Here is a 20,988-nt window from a genome sequence, read left to right on the forward strand (position 1 = left end):
CCATCAGCGTGCCAGGCACGTGCCTGCGCGTGGCCGGCGCGTGCGGCGGAGGAAAATTTTTCTAAAAATATGGTTGTGTTCCTGAGGTTGTGTAGAGCACGTTGGTATATTCATTTGTCCAATTTGAGCAATGTATGAGAAGTTATTACGAGAAGTTGGTTATGTGCTTTAAAATTAACGTTTTTGTAGTTGTTTCGCGTATAGGTGATACGTACCCCGAGGACGAGCGTGGTCACTCGAGGCAGAGGGGCTACGACCCTTCCACTTACCAGTGAGTGGGCTTTTGGTTTTCCGTATATACCTATATACATTTATATTCCCAGAAATGGTTTAAAAAGGGTTATTTGTGTTATGCCATGCATCATATTATTATTCTTTATGCATCATCACATGCATTAGTAGTTGCGTATATATATACATATGCATATTGGGTGCTGTGGACGCACAGGTAAGTGCCAGGTAAGTGGTATTCATATTTACATTCAGTAATAGTTTGAGATGCTTAGAGAGCTCATAACCTGCACCCCCGGTGTTAGTGCTCCCGCCCAGAGTAGGGCACAGTCCTTCACGTGATGTTCACCTCCCGCACCACATGCTCAGCTTGGATCCAAGTTAGGTGCACAGTCCTGTCGTACAGACCACATTAGGTGGTTCCGACTCGTAGGTGACCCGCGATTATTCGCACAGCCTTCACGTGATCGTAGCACTAAAGCGTATATATATGTTACACCCAGGCCTGTCGTACAGACCACTTTAGGTGGTTCCGACTCGTGGGCAGGTTCAGTTATTGAGTTTTGAGATTTGAGCTCTATACGCAGCCGTACAGGTCACGTTAGGTGACTCCGACTGCCAGATTACATGTTATTGATATGATTTATACCTGAGCACTTGCATTTCCATTATGAGGTTTCGACATGGCATATTTCTGAGCATGATTGGCATACCCTTGAGCATGTTTGGCACATCTATATACATACGCACATATGTTATTTTTCTGGGAAGTATACAGGTTTTACGACGAGGGGTTAGAATGTATTTTACTAATTGGTTTTCAAAGAGCTTTGTTTTTGCCCACTCACGCTTTTGTTTTGCGCCCCTCCAGGTTCTAGTTGCTTAGCAGTTTCGGTGGTTTCCCAGAGGGTTCTCCCGGCTTTTCTGACAGATACTCACCAGCGTAGGGTCACCTTCGGGTGTACTATTGTCGCATCTTTCTTTTGGACTGCTGTAGTCTTGCTCTGAACTTGTATCTCACTTACGCTAGCACTTGTTTAGTACTTTGTATGCTAGTTTTTATTTATTCGTACTTTTTATATTACTATTTTATTAGCTTCCGCACGTGCACATGGTTACGTCACCTCCGTGTGACGGCCAGCACGCCCTGATCTCGGTCGGGGTGTGTCAAGTACCATCTCTTTTGTGTAAAATGTAGCCATTGTTTTTTGTTTTCATATGAAATGTAGCCATTATATAAAACGTATCACCCTTTTTTTATATAAAATGTACCAACTTTTTGTATGTAAAATGCATCGTATAAAAATTACCAATTTTTTTATATGTAAAATGTCATTAATATAAGTAATGACAATCATGAGTTTTATTTAAGCATAATTTCTTTTAATATTTTCAACAAATTATGGATTTTATTTAAATGCTCATTAATATAAATAACTACAAATATCAAGTGTAATTTAAAAATTATAATAACTTACATAGAAATGCATTATTGCATTAATTTTAAGGACTTCAATCAAAAACAAAAAAACCAACAAGATTTCAATAAAAAAACGTTGATAAATAAGGACTGCATCCAAAGCCACTCTTAATAAATACAATTATGGAAGTGCTTCTTCTATTTAATTTCCAACTATGCTTAAGAAAGAAACTTTAACAAAGTTACTAACACTTTTCATAAACTCAGTGAAAGCCGTATATTCTCTGTACGCCATGACGTCCGGTTCACACAGCACCATAATAGACGGCAAAAACAGCCACACCCCCGTCGCCACCACAAATGCCATCGCCAACGGCCCGAAACGGCAGCAGGCAACCGCCACTTACCGTCAAAAGCCTTCTTGATCATAATCTCAATGGACAAACATATTCCGTGGAGGAGGAAGAAGCACGTCAGCTCCCACGTGGGCAACGTCCGTCCAATGTAATAGAAGATGAGCTCATGCATCACCGCCGATACGAAAAATGACGCGATAACAGCCGGAATCGGGGCCCACTTTGTCCCGAGGGCACCGGTGGAGATTTCCCGGACGGGTTCGTATACGGTAGGGTGTAGAATTCTACTCACCATGATGTTCCACCTGCTTCCCCAGAAGTCCTGGAGTGAGGTGGCGAGGTAGGGTTCGTCAAACTGCGGCTCGAAATCGACGCCGAGGAAGACTCGGGCCAGTGATGCGACCAAGGCGAGGGTAAGCTCAAGGCCGGTGTACATGTAAATGGAGTAGAGGAAGAGTAAGATTTTACGGTGAATAAACTGTTTGTTGTGATATACATGTAATGACGTGGAAAAAATCAAAGCCTTGGTCACATAGTTGAGAGTCGATTTCTGGCCTTTTGGGAGAGATTTTGAAGCAGGAATTCTCCGCGCAGGACGTTCCTTCTTTTCATGGTTTTTGGGGTCGTTTCGGAATTTGATTGGAAGGCAAGCTAAGGGGATAAAATGAGATATGGAAGTGGGAGGGGTGGTGGCGAGGGGACCTTTGTTAAGGGCAAAGAGGAGGAGCTTGAAGTTGGCAAGCCAAGCGAGGAAGAAAGACGACGGGCCGCCGAGAAAAATGGTGGTCAGATTGAGAGGGAGGTAGAAGAAGAAGAATACGACGGGTAGGATGGCGAGGAGTCTGGTAGTGCCCGGAGAAGTGACCTTGCCGACGGTGTGACAGTAAGATAGTGATGCCACAACCAAAATCCAAACCATGAAAAAGATTGGGATTTCTCCTTCCCATTTCTTCATTTCTGTGAACAATTCTTATGAGAGTACTAATTTTTTAGATGGAGAAAGATTGTCCTATCGTATTTATATATTGTAAAGGTTGTGACGGAACACGCTCGTCCCTATATTGTAGTTATTTATTTATTTATTCGAAGCCTATATTATTGTTTATAAAAGGGTAATGCTAAGTCGATTAAAATGATATATGTCATTAATAAGAAATAAGCACGTTAATTAACATTTAAAGTAATAATTCAAACATTAACTTTCATGTTATTAGTATACAAAATTTAGTACACAAATTCAATCTCTCTAGTATTAGCCTTTTGTAAACAAGAATATAGACTGAAATTTGAAAATCAGAGATGTTGTGGTATTTGATAGTTAGATTTCTTTTTAAAACATTATGAAATTCAATTATTAAATGTCCCATCATATGATTACGAATATGATCTTCCTAAAAAAAATTTGTTATAATTTTCTAAAAGTCAGTTATAAATTCATGTCATTCGAGGATAGTGTAATTAAACAAACTTTTAATAAATCAAAGTCTAGTGGAATAGTTACTTACTGTCACAGTTTAGTGGTATTTTTCTTCACTTTTAAGTAAGAGGTCTTAAATTTGATTTTCGCTAAAGGTGAATTCGAACCACATTACCACTAGCAAATTGTGAGGCTAAGCTCACCCCTTTCTCTTAATGTAGATAATATCATTTGTTAAAAAAATGTAGTGGAATAAATGATGGCTCTTTTTATTATATTGCAATGCAATCCAACAAATATTACCTTTGATTTGAGGCCAATTGTTTATTCACGTGAAGGACTTAAAAGTGACACATTAGTTGGATTCAACAACTAAAAGTTCAAACAAATTTTAATATAGAGCAGCCCGCTTTTCGTCTAGATGTAACTTTGTTTTTACTTCATATATCTCGAGTTTCTAGATTCAGTTTTTGTATATTTACTTGTAATTAACTGTTGAATTATTAAAATAGTAGAGATAAAACGAAATGCGAGGTACATGCACGAAGATTAAATATAAAGATTTAGTGATTTTTTATAAGAAAACCAGTTAATAATTTTATTACGATAATTCACTATTCGATGATCGGAAAAACTCGGAGAGAAGTATAAGAAATAGTCGGTGGTCTAACAAAGAAAATAAAGTAATAACACAAGTCGTGAACCACGAGGCCACCTCGTGTCCTCTTTAAAGGCGAATTGACATGCCGGCAAATTTAAAATTAGCAGGGCAATAATATGCCAAGGAAACAAAACAATGGTAGATGGATGTTGCTTTAGTTTTTTTTTTTTTTTTTTTTTTTTTTTTTCCATATGTTGCAATCGTTTTCTAGATGTGTGGTTTGATAGCGTTGCATGTGGCATATGCAGTAGCTTGAAATGGCAGAGCTAGAAAATTTTCATCAGGTGGACTAGCTTAAAGATTTAAATAAATACGTGTTAAAATTCAAATAAATCTAAACTTGTACATGTACAAAAAGCGAAGAGAAAAATGATGTAACAAAAAATATTGTTGGTAAACTGTATTACATATACGTCTCCTAGGACCAAGGACTTCCCACTATTCTAACAAATTAAAAAAAAAAAGTTTCGACAAAAAAAAATAGTGTTGGAACTAATTAAGTAGTCGAAATCAGTTATAATTAGGTCACTGATCATCTCTAATTCATATTATAATTTACCAATTCATGATTTTTCCATTTATTTAAGATTCATCATTGTTTCTATGGTGATGTGTTCTTTCTATATTACTTCTTTTAAACTTTCTCGAGCGCTGAAAAGAATATGTTAAACCATCCGAATTTATTAAAACGGATTCCTCAATACCTGGTCCTTTAGGTACCGTTTGGTGCGCTGCATACCAAACGATACCTTAATTCAGTAATGCATTATTATAAAATAAAAAACTTACGTATAATATTATATTATTAAATCGAAATATCATAATTATAATGAGTTCATTATATGCAATCATTCTGCATTTGATGGCTATCAGCACAATATATCATGCTTAATGTGAAGGCGATCGCCCCGACACTTAAGAGTTTATATATGAATTATGGATCTCCGTCACATTAATAATTTTCTTTGTCCTCATTTGATCTTTAGAGAAAGAGGGGGTTGATATAGTTTGATTTTCAACACTTTTCCCACGAAGCAAATAATGTCAAATATGAAAGCAAAATTCTTGCTGGATTATATACTAATAAAAGCTAAGGAAAACTAATAGAAAATTTTTGAAAATTTTGAATTTTAACAAAAATAACAAAAAAAAGTTGTAAATAAATTGTACAATGATTGACTTTTTAAAGTAAAAATATGACTTTTCATTAAAGTTAACAATACTGGTAGTTTTTCGTTAAAGTTCCTTAAAACTAATTCGGGAGAATACATATGTCAAAATCATGAAATATAATGCTTACACGTATGTGTAAACGAATAATACTTAGATATTCACGGAAAAGTACCCAATTTACTGATCAAATGATATGGACCAATAAAATCAGCACAGCCGTCCCTTTAATTCTTTATTAAATTTTTGATATGCTAAGAACCAAACAGCCCCCTTCTTCCTCCCGTTGCCCTTGTCATGGTGGATCTGGACAAGTCCTATCCTCCTCCTACCTCCATCAACCCCATCTCGTGGCCTCGTCGGCTCCGGCATGCAAGCTTCAAGCTCACTCGCCAAGCCAACATCGAGTTTTTAACTGAGAAACCCCAATTTGTAATCCTCCCAGATTTCGTCGAGGCGGTCTCGCTGCGGGGGTGGAGTCACCGACTGAAGGAGGGTTGGGTGCGCTGAATATGGGCGGGATGCGCCTAGTGGTGGTGGGAGAGGATGGTGGCTTGCGATAATGGGATAGGGGGCTGGTAGTATTTCGGTGAGGGAGAAGCCGTGTGTTTGGATAGCACGATAGCATATGTTTGGCAAACAGAAAAAAGGCTGATTGGTTATGTTTGGGCAGATTTGAGATGAACAAGTGTTGTTATCTAGTTGTTCCACGTATCCAAGTCAGAATACTGGGTACTCTCCAGTGAGTACCCAAGTATTGCTCTGTTTGGTTATATTTTCTCACTTACATGTTTTTCTGGACGGTGGCAAATACAATCCTGCCACATTACATACCATCATATCCCACAAGAAAACCGGCAAGCCCTATTGTCAGATATTTACACCGATACTGTTCTAATTCAACTATATTATTATTACTCAGTACTACGGTTTGATGATATTTTTTTTTATTTGAAAGTGAAAGGTCTTAGATTCGAATCTCGTGAATGACGAATTCGATACCAAATTAGATTATTCATTATGTGACTTTGCCGAACTTCTTCTTCCCTTAGTGTAAAAATATCGATGTACTAAAAAAAATTATATTATTAAGTGTTAAGTTTTATCAGTACTATTAAGAATAAAACTATACACTTATATATTATTACACCACATGTATTATTTCTTAATTTTTTCAATTCCCCAATGTAAAATTCACCTATGTGTCAATCTTATGTTGTTGTTATTATTATTGTCCATCATTTTTTTTTTTCAAATTATTTACTTACTACATGTATGCATACAATATGTCTTATATTTATATTATATTAAACAAAAAATTAACATATTTTTTAAACGAAATAATCAAGACATCATCTTTTTTCTCAATAAAAAAAAAAAAAAAAAACTTGGTCTTTACATAACGTGAGAAGTTATTACCAGGAGAAGAATGAAGCCGACGTACTGATCGAATGGGAAAATATCTATTTAAAAATTATTAAAGTTGTAGCTTTAGTTAATACAATGTCAACTGCTAAAACTATCATAGAAAATTTTTATTTTTTAAGTTATTAATATTTTAAAACAAATATCTTCGTATTTGTATGATAATACATACTATACCAACCCGTCGACCGATGACATTCAAAAATTTCTCCACCACAAGTCTGCTTTTATTACGAGGTTCTTGTTATTGTCGCTGTTGCGTTCACCGCTGTAGAAGCGAAAGCATGGCCGATGTGCTTCACAAACGCACCAACAGCCGCGTACTCCTCCAATGCCCTCACGTCTGCCTTACACCGCAGCAGAGGAGGAAAGAAGAGCCAAAACACGGTGGCCGTCACAAACGCGACGGTCAACGGCCCGGACACTGACCTCGGCAGCTGCAGCTTCTTCCGTTTCCCGACCGCCTTCTTGACGCCGATCTCAGCCATCAAGCACGCCCCGTGGAGGAGGAAGAACCACGTGATCTCCCAAGTGGGCCGCATCCTGCCCAGGTAGTAGAATATGAGCTCGTGCATGATTGCGGACACCACAAACGTCCCCATCACGCCGGCGAGAGAAGCCCACCTGCGCCCGACCACACGAGTTGCTAGCGCGAGGATAGGCTCATACACGGTTGGGCGCAGGATGCTGGTGACCATGATGTTCCATCGCCTACCCCAGAAGTCCTGGAGCGAGGACGAGAGGTAAGGCTCGTTGAATTGGGGCTCAAGCTCCAGCCCCAGAAGCGCTCGAGCCAACGAGGCGGCGATGACTAGGATTATTTCCAAGGCGAAGTATATGTGGAAGCAATACATGATCCATAAGAGCTTTGGATGAATGTGCTCCTTGTAGTCATACAGCTTAACCAACAAGGCAAAGAGTAGGACTTTAACTGCGTAGTTTAATGGGGATTTTGTTCCATTTTTGGTTATTTTCGGGGCTGGGTTTTCTTTGTTTTGGGTTTTTGAATACGGGTTTTGCTGGATTTTGATGGGTAAGCAAGCAACCGCCACGAAACGGAGAAGAGATATCGAAGGGTCGGAGCAGAGAGGGCCTTTGCCGAAAGCGAAAAGCAAGAGCTTGAAGTTTGCAAGCCAAGAAATGAAGAAAGCGGTGGTGCCGCCGAGATGGAGGGAGGAGAGGTGGAGAGGGAGGTATAGGAAGAGGGACACGATTGGAATTATGAGCAAAAGTCTTGGAACTCCCTTTGGCACAAACTTAGCAATTGCATAGCAGTAGCATAGAGATAGGTAAACTGAGAGCCATACCTTGATGAAGTTTCCAATCTCACCCTCCATCTTCTTCCCGAAGAAATTATGCTTCTTTGAATTCTTTTTCTTATACGATATCAGAGCAAATATAAACGCTCTTAACCACTTCAAGAAGCTACGAACCTATCAGCTCTCAGGACTGTTGATGTGTTGACATGAATGATTCTGCGGCTAGCTGCAAATGGAACAGAAAAGATAATATTTGATCACATGACCAATGGGATCCAATCAGACGGAGATTATATTTTTGACTTGTGAAGCTGAAGAGGGAGTTATGTAATGTGGAAAAAACTTAATTCTCTCACCGACGAAACGAAATTTTCATAAAATAAAATAAAAAGGAAAAAACCAAATCCATCGTCGTCCAGCAACGGAGAAAGCGGGATGTCATTGTGCTGGTGTCTCGACGCAATCATTGACTGCTAGGTAGAAAAGTTAAATGGTGCCAGTGCCTCATGAGTGATGGGCTTAAAACTACAATCACAGCAGCATTTCCGGTCCAAGGAAAGTTAGGTAATCAGGGGAAAGGGTTTGACGTACTATTCCACGGACTATTTCCATTCAATGGAGTTAGGCATTTTGTTTTGGTCAATGTCTTTGGCTTGAAAGAGAGAGAGAGAGAGAGAGAGAGAGAGAGAGAGAGAGAGGGAGAGAGAGAGAGAGAGGTAGCTGTAAAAAAATTAACAACAAATGACTACGAATCGAAACTGCATGTAAAAAAGTGAAAATTTGTGCAAATTACAAATAGGCCTGGAAAATGAGTCCTTTTTGTGTCACTTTTGTGTCATATAGGTTATATTGACAGGTCGTATTAAATGTATTATCTTAATTGTTCCTTGATAGGTGACATATAAAGACTCAATTCGTTAATGGTTCGTGTCGCGTTAATAGGTTATGCAAGCCATTGTCATGCGTACGTCTAAATCTTATCGATACTTAACAAATGACTCAATAACAACTCGACTCGTTAATGGATTCTTAAGCAGTTGATTCAAAGTCTGTTAATTTTTACGTCATTTCGTATCGCTTTAACAAGTCGTGTAAGAAATTAATAACCCTTACAACAAGGACTATAAAAGTGTTAATTTATTATTTTCTTCAAGTGAATAAATAAAGGGGCGAAATTTTCCAAATTTGTCACCCGCGATCGCCTTCCAAGTTTGAATCTTTGGCAGATACTGCGACTATTTCCACTGGTGTTTCAAGTAAGGGTCAATCCTGACCAACTCCAGAGTTCAATTTGTGTGTCAACACTGAGGGATCAGCATCTGCTTCCAAAGGAATAACGTTGCAACGAACAATTGAATAATTGAAAAGTACCCACTAGCAATTTTCAAAACCTGCCACCTACTTCTAGCAGCAAGTATTCCGAAATGTCCACAAAATTCTGGTTATCAGCCCACAACATAAAGAGTAAAAACTCGTTTGAAAGTGCTTTTAAAATGACTAAAAATACTTTTGATAAGCATTTTTGAATTGCAAGAGCACTTAAAAATGCATTTTGGATGAAGCATCAATAACGTGCAAGCACAAAGCACTTTCAACTGCATTTTCAAGATTCACTTGCATTTTACTAAGGATTTATTTTAAAAATATTTCAACAAAAACGCTTTTACGTATTCTAAAAGCACTTCCAAACACATCCTAATGCAATTCAATTTCACCAGTGATACCAGAAACTAGAAAGCATCAACTCAGAAGAAAAGAAAGGAAACAATTTTTTCTGATGAACAGATAATTATCAAACAGTTCGTTACATTCCTTTCGGCACTTTACACCTCGATTACAAGACACAATTTTAGACGCGAAGCTATCTACTCTAACATCGATTGCTTTACTGTCAAAATTTGGCCAAAACTACAAAACGTAGAATCCACAGAACCATACCATTACGAATTTCATGTTACTGCTGCTGCTGCTCGTACATCTCCACATACAAAACGTCAAATCCACAGAACTATAACACCACAGTCCTCAAATTGTCCCGTGTTACTGCTGCTGTTCATATATCTGCATATATGTCTCTGACAGCGCAACCATTTGAGGAAGGGTTTCGGAAACATGAAGGTCCTGCATCTCATACCTGAAAAGAACAGAAGTGAGCCCATGCATTTGAATTTTCTTTAAATTTACATTAGGCCAATAAACAAAGAATAAAGTTTACCATAGCTCTTCGGATTTTCTTTGTACAAACACCCTGTAGGAACCTTCACCAGGTTTTCCGTCATGGACAATGTTGGCAATGAGATCATACTTTGAGCGCAGCCTCTCATTCTCCTTGGTGGTTGACAACGGGATGTAATCTTTCAATTCGAGGTTCTTCACAGGAAAGTTCACTGCAAAATGATTATTCCAATACAAAATATGAGCATTACTGATTGATTCATCCAGTACAAAATATTTCCATAGACGTATATTCTCACCTAGTGTGGGATTCTTCTCCACAAAGAAATTGTTCTTTGTAAAACGTTGCATGTGGAGAATAAGATACTGAGGTAATCTGGTGACTCGATACCTCATCCTTGATATGCGAGGTCGGACCACTTCAGTGACAGTCTCCCCATCAAATTTCTTCAAAATGTTGAAGAGTGGGACCTAAACCATACCAGACAGAAATGAGAAATAAATACATTTTGAAAGCAAAACTCAAAATAACATAGGTGTGCTATAATCGTTTAAACAGAGCATGATGTATGATGTAAGACTAATGAGACATACATGACGGGCAACTTCCTGGGGTCGATTCAATATTCAAGGAAAATGGAAAACCAAAATGCTTAGAAGAAAGACCAGTTGCTTTGTCCCTAATTTGCAATCAAATCTTAAGTAACTATATGGTATTGAACAGGAGCAGAAAGAAAGACTAAACCGCTTAATTCAAGGCAATCAACCATCCTCCATTCAGACCAACAAAATTGAGGAATAGCCCAACTACCCATCTTAATGACCAGCAAAGTTGTAAATACCTAAGATTATAATTACAGAATCCGACTCAGAGCAATCTTAGACAACTAGTGTACAAGTTGGGTAATAGCACCACTAAAGTCAATGTACGTAACTCCAGTAAATTCAGACATGTTTTATGTAGCCATGGGAATCCCCTGTCAAGCTAGGAAAAAAGTTACTCAGGCACTGAAATTATTAGAAAGACATTAAAACCTTTAAAAAGGCAACTAAAGAATGACCTTCACACTCGCCAGAGGATGCAGTACATATATAGAGACTACAAAGGTCGTCATATGCACAAAATAGTGTTCCCAGTACCTGGGGTATTATATTTTTCTCCATCACATCTTTGAAAAGCGGTGGTGGGGGCAAATCCAATCCAAGCATCAAGAAGGGCATTTTGTAAGTTTCCTTGACAATGCCCTTAATTTCAGTCGCAGCACCTAAATTCTGGTCATCACCATTTTCTATCTTCTCAATACCTTTATTAGGAATCTCCTTCACAACCTCCAGTTCCCCCTATTCACAGAAATAAAACATATTACACTCTAAAGAAAAGTGCAGGTTAAATTGAAGCAACAACAATACAACAACAAAGGAAAATAAGAATAAGAAAGAAAACCTGAAAGCACTCATATATGATGCTGCTATTTTTCTTTGAAGTTCTAAGATTCGCATGCAGCGTATTAAGCAGCCATGACATGAATTCGACTGGGTCAGACTGTGCTCCAATTCGAAACCTTTTCTTACTGGCTTTCATAACTGCCTGTAGGAACTCGTGTGGGCTGACCTGTAGACATTACAGATATAAGACATATGAAAATGTTTAATAACAATACCTAGTGGCATAAATATGAAATCTACAAGAATCAAGATCCAACCTGTCCTTTGAAATTTCGTGCATGCCATATCTTTCTCGTTAGCTCCCCAAATCGATGAACAAGCGGAGACTTGCAATGTTGATAATTCTTAGGGATAAGGAAAAAGTTTCTTAGAGGAGTGACTCTCATTAAAGACTGAATTGTGACATTCACAAAATCAGTCTCCTTGACGTTATTGAGCCCCACCTGTTTTTTGCAAAATCAAGAAAACAAAGGTAGCAACATTTAGGAGCCAAAATAACACCTTGCTAGATATTTTTAAGACACATTGTAATGAAGTGCACCCATCAGACAGATTCATCCCTAATAGTTCCCACACGCATGAAAACACAGTACTTATGCGGTTCAAAACAATCTAGTCTAACCTTATGGATGAGAGAGAACCGGCTGGTGCTTTCTTGATACCATACAAGTATATCAAAACTCTGAACAGCTATATCATAGCTCTAATTGTTGGCTACGCACGTAATAGATTTATCATAACTAATTCCATATTTGGCAAGGATTAAAGATCCTTCTTCCCTGAGTTAGTTAATAGAAGGGAAACTCTACAGAATTGACCAAGCGAATTAGGAAGTTGAAACATAGCACCAAGCATCAGAATTGACAACAGCAGAAATAGAAACATATGTGGAATTTTGTGCAAGAACTAAAATCAATACCATTCCAGGAAGGTAATCAGAACCATCAAGTGTTCTAGACCATTGCTTGTTCTTGTCAATCTGCTCAACTTGTTCTTCAGTAAACCTACACATAAGAACAAATGGATTCAAAATTATTTGTTTAATTATGCATACTTACAAGGAATTCAAAGTTATTCGTTTACTCATGCATACTTAAAAGGATACCCAAGGAAGACTAGAAAAATAAGAAAATATAATCATCAAACCTTGGGTTTAGGACATGTCGAATATCATCCAATGATGGGTCACTTATTTCATATCCATCGGGAAGGCAATAAACTTTCTCTGTTCGGAGATTGATATAAACATGGTGCCCAGCTTCAAGGCTATGAGTATATGCATGGGACTTCTTCCCTCTGCCTTGGTAATACTTCCCACAAACCAAGCATGCATACACATTCAAATTTGACAGTGACAGAGAGCAGAACTTCTCAAAATCGAAATCCAAAACCTGGACAAAGAATAAGCAAGCAATCAGTATCAATACACTGAATACTTTTGTATGGATAATATATAAACAAGCTGGAATACCACACTGTAACAACTCAGAATAGAAATATACCTGGCGATTGACAGTGTCAAGATATGGGCAATCCCTCCTGACCTCGATTTCACGTCCCCGCCTTTGGTAAAGTCCTTGTTCAAGGTCATCATCATCATCATCATCATCCTCTAGTTCTCCAACTTGACCCCCATTCTGTACACCCTTTTGATTATCGCTGCCGTCCCCGTTAAAGCCACCCACAGGTGGCCTTCTGTGGTTGTCCTCGTCGTCCACGTCTCCGTAATTAAAACCCGGAAGTAGAGTGCCTTCAGAGGCAGGTGACGGCGATGAATGCTCATTCAGTTTTTGCCTCTTCGGATGCAATTCAAACCCTTCCGTGTTCACACTAGCATTACCTTCATGTTCCCTCTTAGAGCTCATTCTCTTAACCCAATTGAAATCTCCCTGTTTCAACACTAACAGAAACAAATTAGGGCAAAATTCAAACTTTGATTTTTCTGAAACCCTAGAAGCATATAACGCAGCCATGAACATAAAAATATAAAGCAGTTCTAAAGTACAAACCTGTAAAAAGCTAATACACGCCAAAAAATAGTCGACTGAAAGCTCAATAGCAACATTCCGAGTTTTAACACCAATAAAATAGCAAATGCTCTGTTTGGTTGCCCAGAAAACGAGGGAAAGTGAAAGAAAATCAGAGTGTTGAGTTATGTGCGTTAGGATATTTCTTTGCTTTCTCGTCCGATTTGAATTTGAAAATATATCGGAAATTACATGTGATTAGATAAAATACAGATGAAATTAGCTTGGTGAAGATTGCAAAACTATTACCTGGATCAGTGTGCTGTTTGCAGTCGGAGAAGCGAGAGGGAGAGAGCCTTTCGATTTTGTTTCGAAGCAAAAATGAAAGGTAAGATGCTCAGTTGAGAGAGAGAGAGAGAGAGAGAGAGTCTAATAATTTGGGCCTTCCGGAACCTTCGGCGTAATATGGGCTTAATACTTAATAGGTCCAAGGAGACGTTCTAGGCCCGTTTTTTAACTGTGATGGTAAGTCTGCTACGGGTTTATTTTCCCTATATCGACATCGTGGATAAATACGAGTTATAATATAAGTTGATTGGTAACATCATCAACCTGTATAGGCAATAGTAAAAGAATAACTTAGTCAGAACACTTGATGGTCCGAGGCTCACGTTTCAAAATTTAAGGCTCATTTGGATGTGCTTTTAAAATGATTGAAAATATTTTTAGAAAAAATCTTTTTGGGTTCCAATAACACTTGAAGTGTTTTATGTAAGAAGCACCAATTATGTGCTTCCTCTGGGAAATACTTTAAGTGCTTTTTTCAAGATATTTTCATTTTTACTAAAGGTTGGTTCTAATAACATTTTCACCAAAAATATTTTTAATCATTTTAAAAGTACATCTAACCGAGAAGTTTGTCGCTCAAAACACAAACTATCATGAGAATCAAATCAAGAATTGGAGGATGGCTAGTGCCATAATGAAAATCAAGCGCTCGTGGCCCATTTCACTCAAGTTCGACTTGAGGCTTCCCCAACCCTTTTCCCAACTTCCCACATATATTAATCATATCTTGTGTTACTTGTTTCATGCTACAGCATTAGGCATGCATTCAGCCCAAGGGTTTAAATATTGGTTGTTACGGAAGTATCGATGGTCTAATTTACGTATATATTGACGGATATCTCAAAAAGATATCGTACTAGCCATTAGCCTATATTTCAGTTTGGGATTGTTTATCAATAATCATTTATTTTATTGAAAATGTGGATTAAATTTGAGCAACAACGAGTAATTATTTATTTCACTGGATAAGATTAATTATTTCATCATAAGAATAATTAAACTTCTCAAACAACTATCACCATCAGCATCAAAGCATACCCACAACCTCAAGTCAGAAAGATTTATGCGTGACACTTAATTACCGGTTGCCACTAGTATGGATTTATATAGGTATTTGCAGATCGGTCACACAAGAAAGGAACCTTACCAATTGAGCCATCCCTCGTTGGCTAACGAGAATTAACCATTATCTGTTTACCCTTCCCTCTTCGTTTCAAGGGATCGATCCTCTCGTCATTGTATGAAGTCACCAGTCTCAGATTGGATTGAAAAATAAACAAAGGCAGCAGCGGAATATTTTTCACATGTTTACAATGAATTGCAGATCGTCTCAGCTTGAGAAAACAAAACAATGGACTACAAATCGATAAAACAGATCGAATTTTTACGACGATTGCCAGTCTTTTCGGATATCAAAGGTGTAATTAATCTCCAAGTAGCACTTGTTGTCATCGTCAGCAAACTGTACCACAAAACCAAAAGCGAATAATGTGAGACGGTGAGTGGAGTTCATGTCAAAGAGGGCTTTCAGTACTGGAAGCACAATCCTAACAGGCTAACATATATCGTTCTTCCACATGGTGGATGTGTAAGTACCAAATCTACAAGTTCATTCTTTTCGCAAAAGGGTCCGGTTTTATGAATCTAATTTGAAAGATCTGAGGTTATGGAAACATCAAGCGCCGGTTAAACTTACCTTGCTTCGGGCTGAATAAGATCCCCTAGCAAATATGCCAGATGGGGTTGTGTCCTCGGGCAACACATGTGTGTAAGGCTCAGACTGTGGACTAAATGTTCCAAGCATCTCTTTCGTGCTATCAACTGCGAAGAAAATGATCCGCGAGAATGAAACATCGAAACTCCCTAAGGCTTATCAATGCTGTTACATAATATGAATATATGCGTGTGAGAGAGAGAGAGAGAGAGAGTACCTTTCACAGCAGTTTTCCAGACCGTGTTGGTGTATTTGAGACCTGAAACGATGTTATTGCTGACCTGAAAAGTGAATTTGAGGCTGTAACGGCTACCTTCTTTCAAAGTAAACCACAACCCTTTGGGATTTCCGTCGACAGGAATCGGAAGAATTATATCAGATCTGCCAGGGGATTTAATTGCCAGGCTCATGATCTTAACTTCTGGCTCTAGAGTTTCTGCACAAAAACAGACAGAAACAAAGTTGTTCCATCAGAGATCGTAAAAATCGCATACCGCAAGCTGAAATCAGCAGCATATTTATACACCAAAACAAACATATATTTTACTGACAGTTGAAGATATATCGACGGCTGAAGATATAAAACAAAAGCGTGCAAACAAAATCATGTGACGAAGCTAAACGCTGGTTTAACCATTTCGTTTTCAGTTTTACATTTGTTTTTCTAGAACTAAAAGCCGAAATGGTGATCAAACGGGCCTAAAGTTTTGAACTTCAGCTGGAAATTGAAAGGCAAAAATCAAAATTTACACACTTTCAGGCTCCATTATTTCATTTGACAAAAACGAATTCGAAATTTCGAAGGAAAAGAAAGATTACCTCCGACAGAATTAACATCCACACTCCCAAGAAGCTGTTCCTTCCACCTCCTCAAGCTCTCATCGTCCTAAAACCTCAAAATTATCACCACAAATAAACAACAACAACGTTAGCCAGATACAAAAACCCGAATGCCACATTCTTCAAAATAGAGACAACAAACCAAAAACACAAACCGCATCCTTCTCAATTTGTTCTTTGAGAGTGAACTGAGGCCCCAACTCAATCTTCTTTACTTCGTCATCGTCATCTTCGTCCTCGGTCTGACAGAGAGAACCCTCACTGGGTGATCTAACCATCCCTGTGGATAGTTGATCCGCACTTGCCTCACCGGTTTTCGCCGTCTTGTCGGAAACCTTGGCGGCGTTATCATCATCCAACCCCATGTTTTTGGAACTCGAAACAAGTCCAACGGCCAGAGACATCAACAGGTCACCAAACCCCAACAAAAAGATCAAAGGGCACAGAGAATGTAGACCCAATGACCAAAGTATTACAAGTAAAAAATGAAAAAACAGAACAAAATAAACAAAAAGAACAAGACAAAACACCCAGTTGGAGAATCTCTGTGGGAAAACAACAAGAAAATTGGGAGACAGAAACCCAATAAAATATGAGGGAGTTTCAGTAAAACCCAGAAAAGTAAACAGAAAATTAAGCAAAACCCATCAAGGATAAACCTTGCATCAAGAAAAAAAAGTTGGCGGGGCGGGAGAGAAGGGAGTGTTTAGGAGGAGTTTTCAAGCCGAGAGGAAATGGTCGTGTGGTGATCCGAAACTTTTAGAGAGAGAGAGGAGAGAGAGAAGGGTGGAGAGATTGTGAGGGTCACTTGTTGCAGCACTAGCTTCCACGAAGACCAGGACTCGAGGAGGGATTTTCAATTTTTGAAACACAGAAACAAACACATCGGATGAGACATGCGTAAGGTAAGCCTGTGGATTGGGTGGACCAAAGATAGCAACTTTTGACCCCTACCTATTTTCCGCTTTTTATCTTTACTTTTAGTTTTATAATTTACATGTGTAATCATATTTGTTAGAGCGGATAACATAATTATATTAGTTAAAGCATATGTGATTTCTTTATACACGAGCATTCGCTAAGTTTAGATTAGACCATGCTCACTCACCTAGTACCTTCCAAAATTGTAGCTCCTGCTAAAACATGAAAATAAAGAGTAATGCTAGAAAGATTAAATTTAGAAACTAAATTTGCAAACTAAATTATGTGTCACCAATAAGAATAAACATATTTATCAACGTTTAAGTAATAAATCAATCATCAACTTTCATGTCTCTTAGTTTCCAAAACTTTCTCTATAAATTTAATCTCTCTAACATTACCCGAAAATAAAAGGGATAAAAGAGACCGGTCAAGAAGCTGTCCTGATAACTAGTCTAATTCCCCAATATGAATGATGTGTTCGAAACCGCTACAAGATGGAACAATTTTATTTGTTAATTGATACGTCAGAGTTGTGACTAATAACATGGCACTATAAAGCTCCACAATGCTATATAAAATTCATAGGCGGATCATTTTCCAGATAACACATGTGCATGAACAGCATGACATGTTTTTTTCTAATAATTTGGGTGATTAGCTTTTATATTGATTTAAATTTCTTGGTAGGGGATTAATTGAAATTGCAACTACTAAATAATTAAAGGATCCAAAGCGGAGGAATCAAGGCAATGATGGGATTATGATTGCCCCCTATTGTAGGAATTGGTCAATCATTTACCTTTATACAAGGCCAATTCTCAGAAAAACTGAGGTTGGAAAATGCATCTCCGACGATATACAAAGTCAATCACATAGTATTATTTACGTTAACTTTTTCCCGTAACAGTGTATAATTGAATGAAAATACCGTTGGATGGTATTTTCGTGATTTTAAATTTGAATCCACAAGTTGTTCATTCAAGGGCCTGATCACAAGTTCAGCATTGCAGCAAATTAAACGCGTTCTGGACTTGAGATACAAAAAATAGTGGTCACATTCTCAATAATGCATGTTTGGAGTGATCTCAAACTGAAACAAAATCATCACTCACTAGTCACTTCCCCATTTTCTTAGAACACTCTCTTTAGCGGAGACAGTGCTGTAGGCTTCCTTCATCGAGATATTATGGCCATCTGGTGCTGCCTTCCTTAAGATTCTCGAAGTTATGAAAGCAAACCCACTTCTTGTCCCTCGCAAGGCGTATAGCAACGGATTGAAGATGACAGCAAGCATCAGTTCTCCCTTTGCAATTATGAGGTACTGAAAATCAAGAATAAGAATATGAGATATAGAGAGGTCTGTATATATTCCAGGCAACGGCATTGAGTTGAATTTAGAAATGGGGCAAGAAGTTTCTTACCATCACGATGATACCTATCACAGCAAGACTTGCTTGTTGTGCTTCTTGCCAGAAATTGCCATCATTCGACCATCCAAACCATCTACCCCACCCAAACCATCCCCCTCCACCAGTGCTGCCTCCTCCACCCACCTCCTCCCTTCTCTTAATTTCTTTGTCCCATTTCTCGAATTCATCTTTCTTTCCACCAAGTGCACCTTCTAAAGCTTTCCTAGCTTGGTCCTGGAACCGTAAAATGGTTAAGTTAAATTCATACATGAAAGATGAACCCGCATTTAAATTATGGCCCGTTAAACCAGATGAAAAGAGCGACCAAGAGATCAATCAACTCCTCTTTTCAGCAAGTTATATCTGATAAAATTGTTATTTGTCCGAATGACGACGTGCAGTGTCATGGTTAGACCTTGTCAGCAGCCCCTATACCTAGAGCAACAGATGGTGTTCGAGACAACTAAATCATAAGAACATTGTCAGGGAAAAATAGGCTTTCTGCAAGCTGAGTGGAACAACCTTTTGTGTGGGAAAGGGATCCTCTCCATCTGAGCCTACTGACCACACAATCCAGGCCTTTGAAATTTGATTCAACGGCTAAAGTTATTATAACTTTTAATGGGACCCTCTGTTTTTAACCGTTGGATCAAATTTCAAGGGCTCGGATTGTGTGGTCAGTAGGCTCAGATGGAAAGGGATCCGGAGAGGTCCCTTTCCTTTTGTGTGCACCATTAACTCAACACTCGATGATTCTTTACAATTCTCCAACAAATTGAATGCTCAAACTACCAAATACTCGACTTTTATTCAAAACTCAAATCAATGCATAAAGCTAATTCACTTTGCTCGGGCACTAAAAGAACGCAGTGTTTTTCGGACATAATTGAATGTTCAAATGTAAATCTCCAAGCACAATTTAACTGAGCATACAGTTTCCCAAGGGCTCAAACCGCACAGGGCAAATGGCCAAGCAGAGAAGGATACCACGAGAAAACACATAATACTCCACTGAGAAACTAACAAGAAGGAATGCATCATTGCCAAACAAAATACAAACCCAACTGAACTGTTTGCTCAATTTGCCTAAAATTGTTCAAAATCCACATTGTCAGCTGTCAAAATTCTGAAAATTGGTATTTTATCATCTCTTTTGACAAATTAGAAGAGGGAAATTAGAAAACAAAAGAGGAAATTGAATTGAAATTTGGGATGTTGGGACCTGTTTGCTATTGTCTGAGAAAAGGCAAGAGAACCTGCCGCGGCACTTGAGCTTGAACAGAAGAGAATTCCAGTCCTGAGTTGCTTCATTTGGGCGGGAAACGAAAGTCGGAAGTGGGCGAGTGGAGTAGGACGACGACTGAAAGAGGGTTTGGGATGGCGGGATTAGGTTAAGAACGAGCGCCATCTTCGTACTTCCCACCCTAAGTTTTCTCCGGTGTTAAACGTTAGGAGAACATTACAGTTAAACGCTGCGTTTGATATATATTTTATTTTTTTTGCGTTGATTCATATATATATTTTTTAGAGCACTTCCAGTGTTAGAAGGCCCCTTAGGGCAACTGCCTATTGAATCCCCTCCAGTGAATAATAACTATCTTTAATGAATAGTAATTATCTTTTGTATCCCCACCTCTAAACTGAATAGTTATGGCAATAGATAATAAAATATTAGTATTTTTTATTTTATAAAATAATAAAAAATAATTTTATTTGTAATTTCGGATAGGATTTTAAATCGGTCTCGTTATATCACGTGTCATTAAATAAGAAATTACAACCCAAAGTATTTGAGAAAATACAAAATTGTGGTGTAAGTTTGAACATAATAATAAGATATTTATAGCAAAATTAAATTTTTTTTTTTTTTAATTTTGTTTTCGGATTTGTTACACTTTTTAAAAAATTTATTAATTTTTTTATTAATTTATAACGTGGTTGACGTCAGTCTTGCATTAGTGTGCCTCAGGCGCTTGGGCCGTGGATTCCTGCCTCCCCTCTCCCATAGGCCCGCCTCTAGCCCAATTGCCAGCATGGGCTGGAGCAAGGAAGGTTGGCAATTTGGGTTTTTGAGCGGTCGGTCCCCAAGGCAATGCACAACGCTAGACTTGCTCTTACAGATAAACACCTACATTTAACATAACTTTTTGTTTGACAAATGATAGTTTAACCTACATATTAATAAAATTCTGGTTGTCAACCAACACACTGGGAAATTACCATTTT

General features: G+C 38.2%; 4 protein-coding genes and 1 pseudogene across 7 annotated transcripts; all 5 read right to left on the minus strand.

Moving 5' to 3' along the window:
- Window positions 1-1,659: 1,659 nt before the first annotated feature.
- Window positions 1,660-3,090, minus strand: LOC137727532 (long-chain-alcohol O-fatty-acyltransferase pseudogene; annotated as a pseudogene).
- Window positions 3,091-6,699: 3,609 nt separating this feature from the next.
- On the minus strand, window positions 6,700-8,649 carry LOC137729845 (acyl-CoA--sterol O-acyltransferase 1). Its single transcript, XM_068468888.2, has one exon. The coding sequence runs from the start codon at window positions 8,015-8,017 to the stop codon at window positions 6,911-6,913; it is 1,107 nt and encodes a 368-aa protein (XP_068324989.2). The 5' UTR covers window positions 8,018-8,649; the 3' UTR covers window positions 6,700-6,910.
- Window positions 8,650-9,694: 1,045 nt separating this feature from the next.
- On the minus strand, window positions 9,695-13,977 carry LOC137729249 (uncharacterized). Of its 4 annotated transcripts, none has more exons than XM_068468120.2 (11): window positions 13,837-13,943; window positions 13,570-13,659; window positions 13,063-13,449; window positions 12,707-12,951; window positions 12,480-12,564; window positions 11,818-12,003; window positions 11,559-11,726; window positions 11,255-11,455; window positions 10,414-10,585; window positions 10,155-10,326; window positions 9,695-10,073 (listed from the first exon to the last, which is right to left on the minus strand). In XM_068468120.2, exons 3-11 carry the CDS (start codon window positions 13,423-13,425, stop codon window positions 9,980-9,982), a joined length of 1,686 nt encoding a protein of 561 aa, XP_068324221.2. In that variant the 5' UTR covers window positions 13,426-13,449; window positions 13,570-13,659; window positions 13,837-13,943; the 3' UTR covers window positions 9,695-9,979. The 4 variants fall into 4 exon arrangements, with proteins under 4 accessions (XP_068324221.2, XP_088534533.1, XP_068324220.2 ...); XM_088678407.1 differs by having other exon boundaries at window positions 13,063-13,460; XM_068468119.2 differs by lacking the exon at window positions 13,570-13,659 and having other exon boundaries at window positions 13,837-13,977.
- Window positions 13,978-15,111: 1,134 nt separating this feature from the next.
- Window positions 15,112-17,840, minus strand: LOC137729278 (Immunoglobulin E-set superfamily protein). Its single transcript, XM_068468151.2, has 6 exons — window positions 17,752-17,840; window positions 16,585-17,562; window positions 16,409-16,475; window positions 15,807-16,025; window positions 15,572-15,696; window positions 15,112-15,337 (listed from the first exon to the last, which is right to left on the minus strand). The coding sequence occupies exons 2-6, from the start codon at window positions 16,831-16,833 to the stop codon at window positions 15,260-15,262; spliced, it is 738 nt and encodes a 245-aa protein (XP_068324252.1). The 5' UTR covers window positions 16,834-17,562; window positions 17,752-17,840; the 3' UTR covers window positions 15,112-15,259.
- Window positions 17,841-18,264: 424 nt separating this feature from the next.
- Window positions 18,265-20,235, minus strand: LOC137729277 (uncharacterized). The gene is made up of 3 exons (XM_068468150.2): window positions 19,985-20,235; window positions 18,775-18,996; window positions 18,265-18,674 (listed from the first exon to the last, which is right to left on the minus strand). Exons 1-3 carry the CDS (start codon window positions 20,168-20,170, stop codon window positions 18,465-18,467), a joined length of 618 nt encoding a protein of 205 aa, XP_068324251.2. The 5' UTR covers window positions 20,171-20,235; the 3' UTR covers window positions 18,265-18,464.
- Window positions 20,236-20,988: the final 753 nt, after the last annotated feature.

Source organism: Pyrus communis, chromosome 10 (assembly GCF_041283825.1).
Source record: "Pyrus communis isolate YQ-2024b chromosome 10, ASM4128382v1, whole genome shotgun sequence".
NCBI classification, from domain to species: domain Eukaryota; kingdom Viridiplantae; phylum Streptophyta; class Magnoliopsida; order Rosales; family Rosaceae; genus Pyrus; species Pyrus communis.

Bases quoted from the DNA above. Each gene is read 5' to 3' on its own strand.
- LOC137729845 (XM_068468888.2), bottom strand. From the start codon at position 8,017: ATGGAGGGTGAGATTGGAAACTTCATCAAGGTATGGCTCTCAGTTTAC.
- LOC137729249 (XM_068468119.2), bottom strand. From the start codon at position 13,425: ATGAGCTCTAAGAGGGAACATGAAGGTAATGCTAGTGTGAACACGGAA. The intron at 10,586-11,254 runs GTACTGGGAACA...GGTATGGTTTAG, and splicing joins AGAAAAATATAATACCCCAG to GTCCCACTCTTCAACATTTT. The intron at 10,327-10,413 runs GTGAGAATATAC...ATCATTTTGCAG, and splicing joins GGAGAAGAATCCCACACTAG to TGAACTTTCCTGTGAAGAAC.
- LOC137729278 (XM_068468151.2), bottom strand. From the start codon at position 16,833: ATGTCTCTGGCCGTTGGACTTGTTTCGAGTTCCAAAAACATGGGGTTG. The intron at 16,476-16,584 runs GTTTGTGTTTTT...TTGAGGTTTTAG, and splicing joins AACAAATTGAGAAGGATGCG to GACGATGAGAGCTTGAGGAG. The intron at 15,338-15,571 runs GTAAGTTTAACC...TTTGTGGTACAG, and splicing joins CTTATTCAGCCCGAAGCAAG to TTTGCTGACGATGACAACAA.
- LOC137729277 (XM_068468150.2), bottom strand. From the start codon at position 20,170: ATGGCGCTCGTTCTTAACCTAATCCCGCCATCCCAAACCCTCTTTCAG. The intron at 18,997-19,984 runs GTCCCAACATCC...TTACGGTTCCAG, and splicing joins TCTCAGACAATAGCAAACAG to GACCAAGCTAGGAAAGCTTT. The intron at 18,675-18,774 runs GTAAGAAACTTC...CTTGATTTTCAG, and splicing joins TGATAGGTATCATCGTGATG to TACCTCATAATTGCAAAGGG.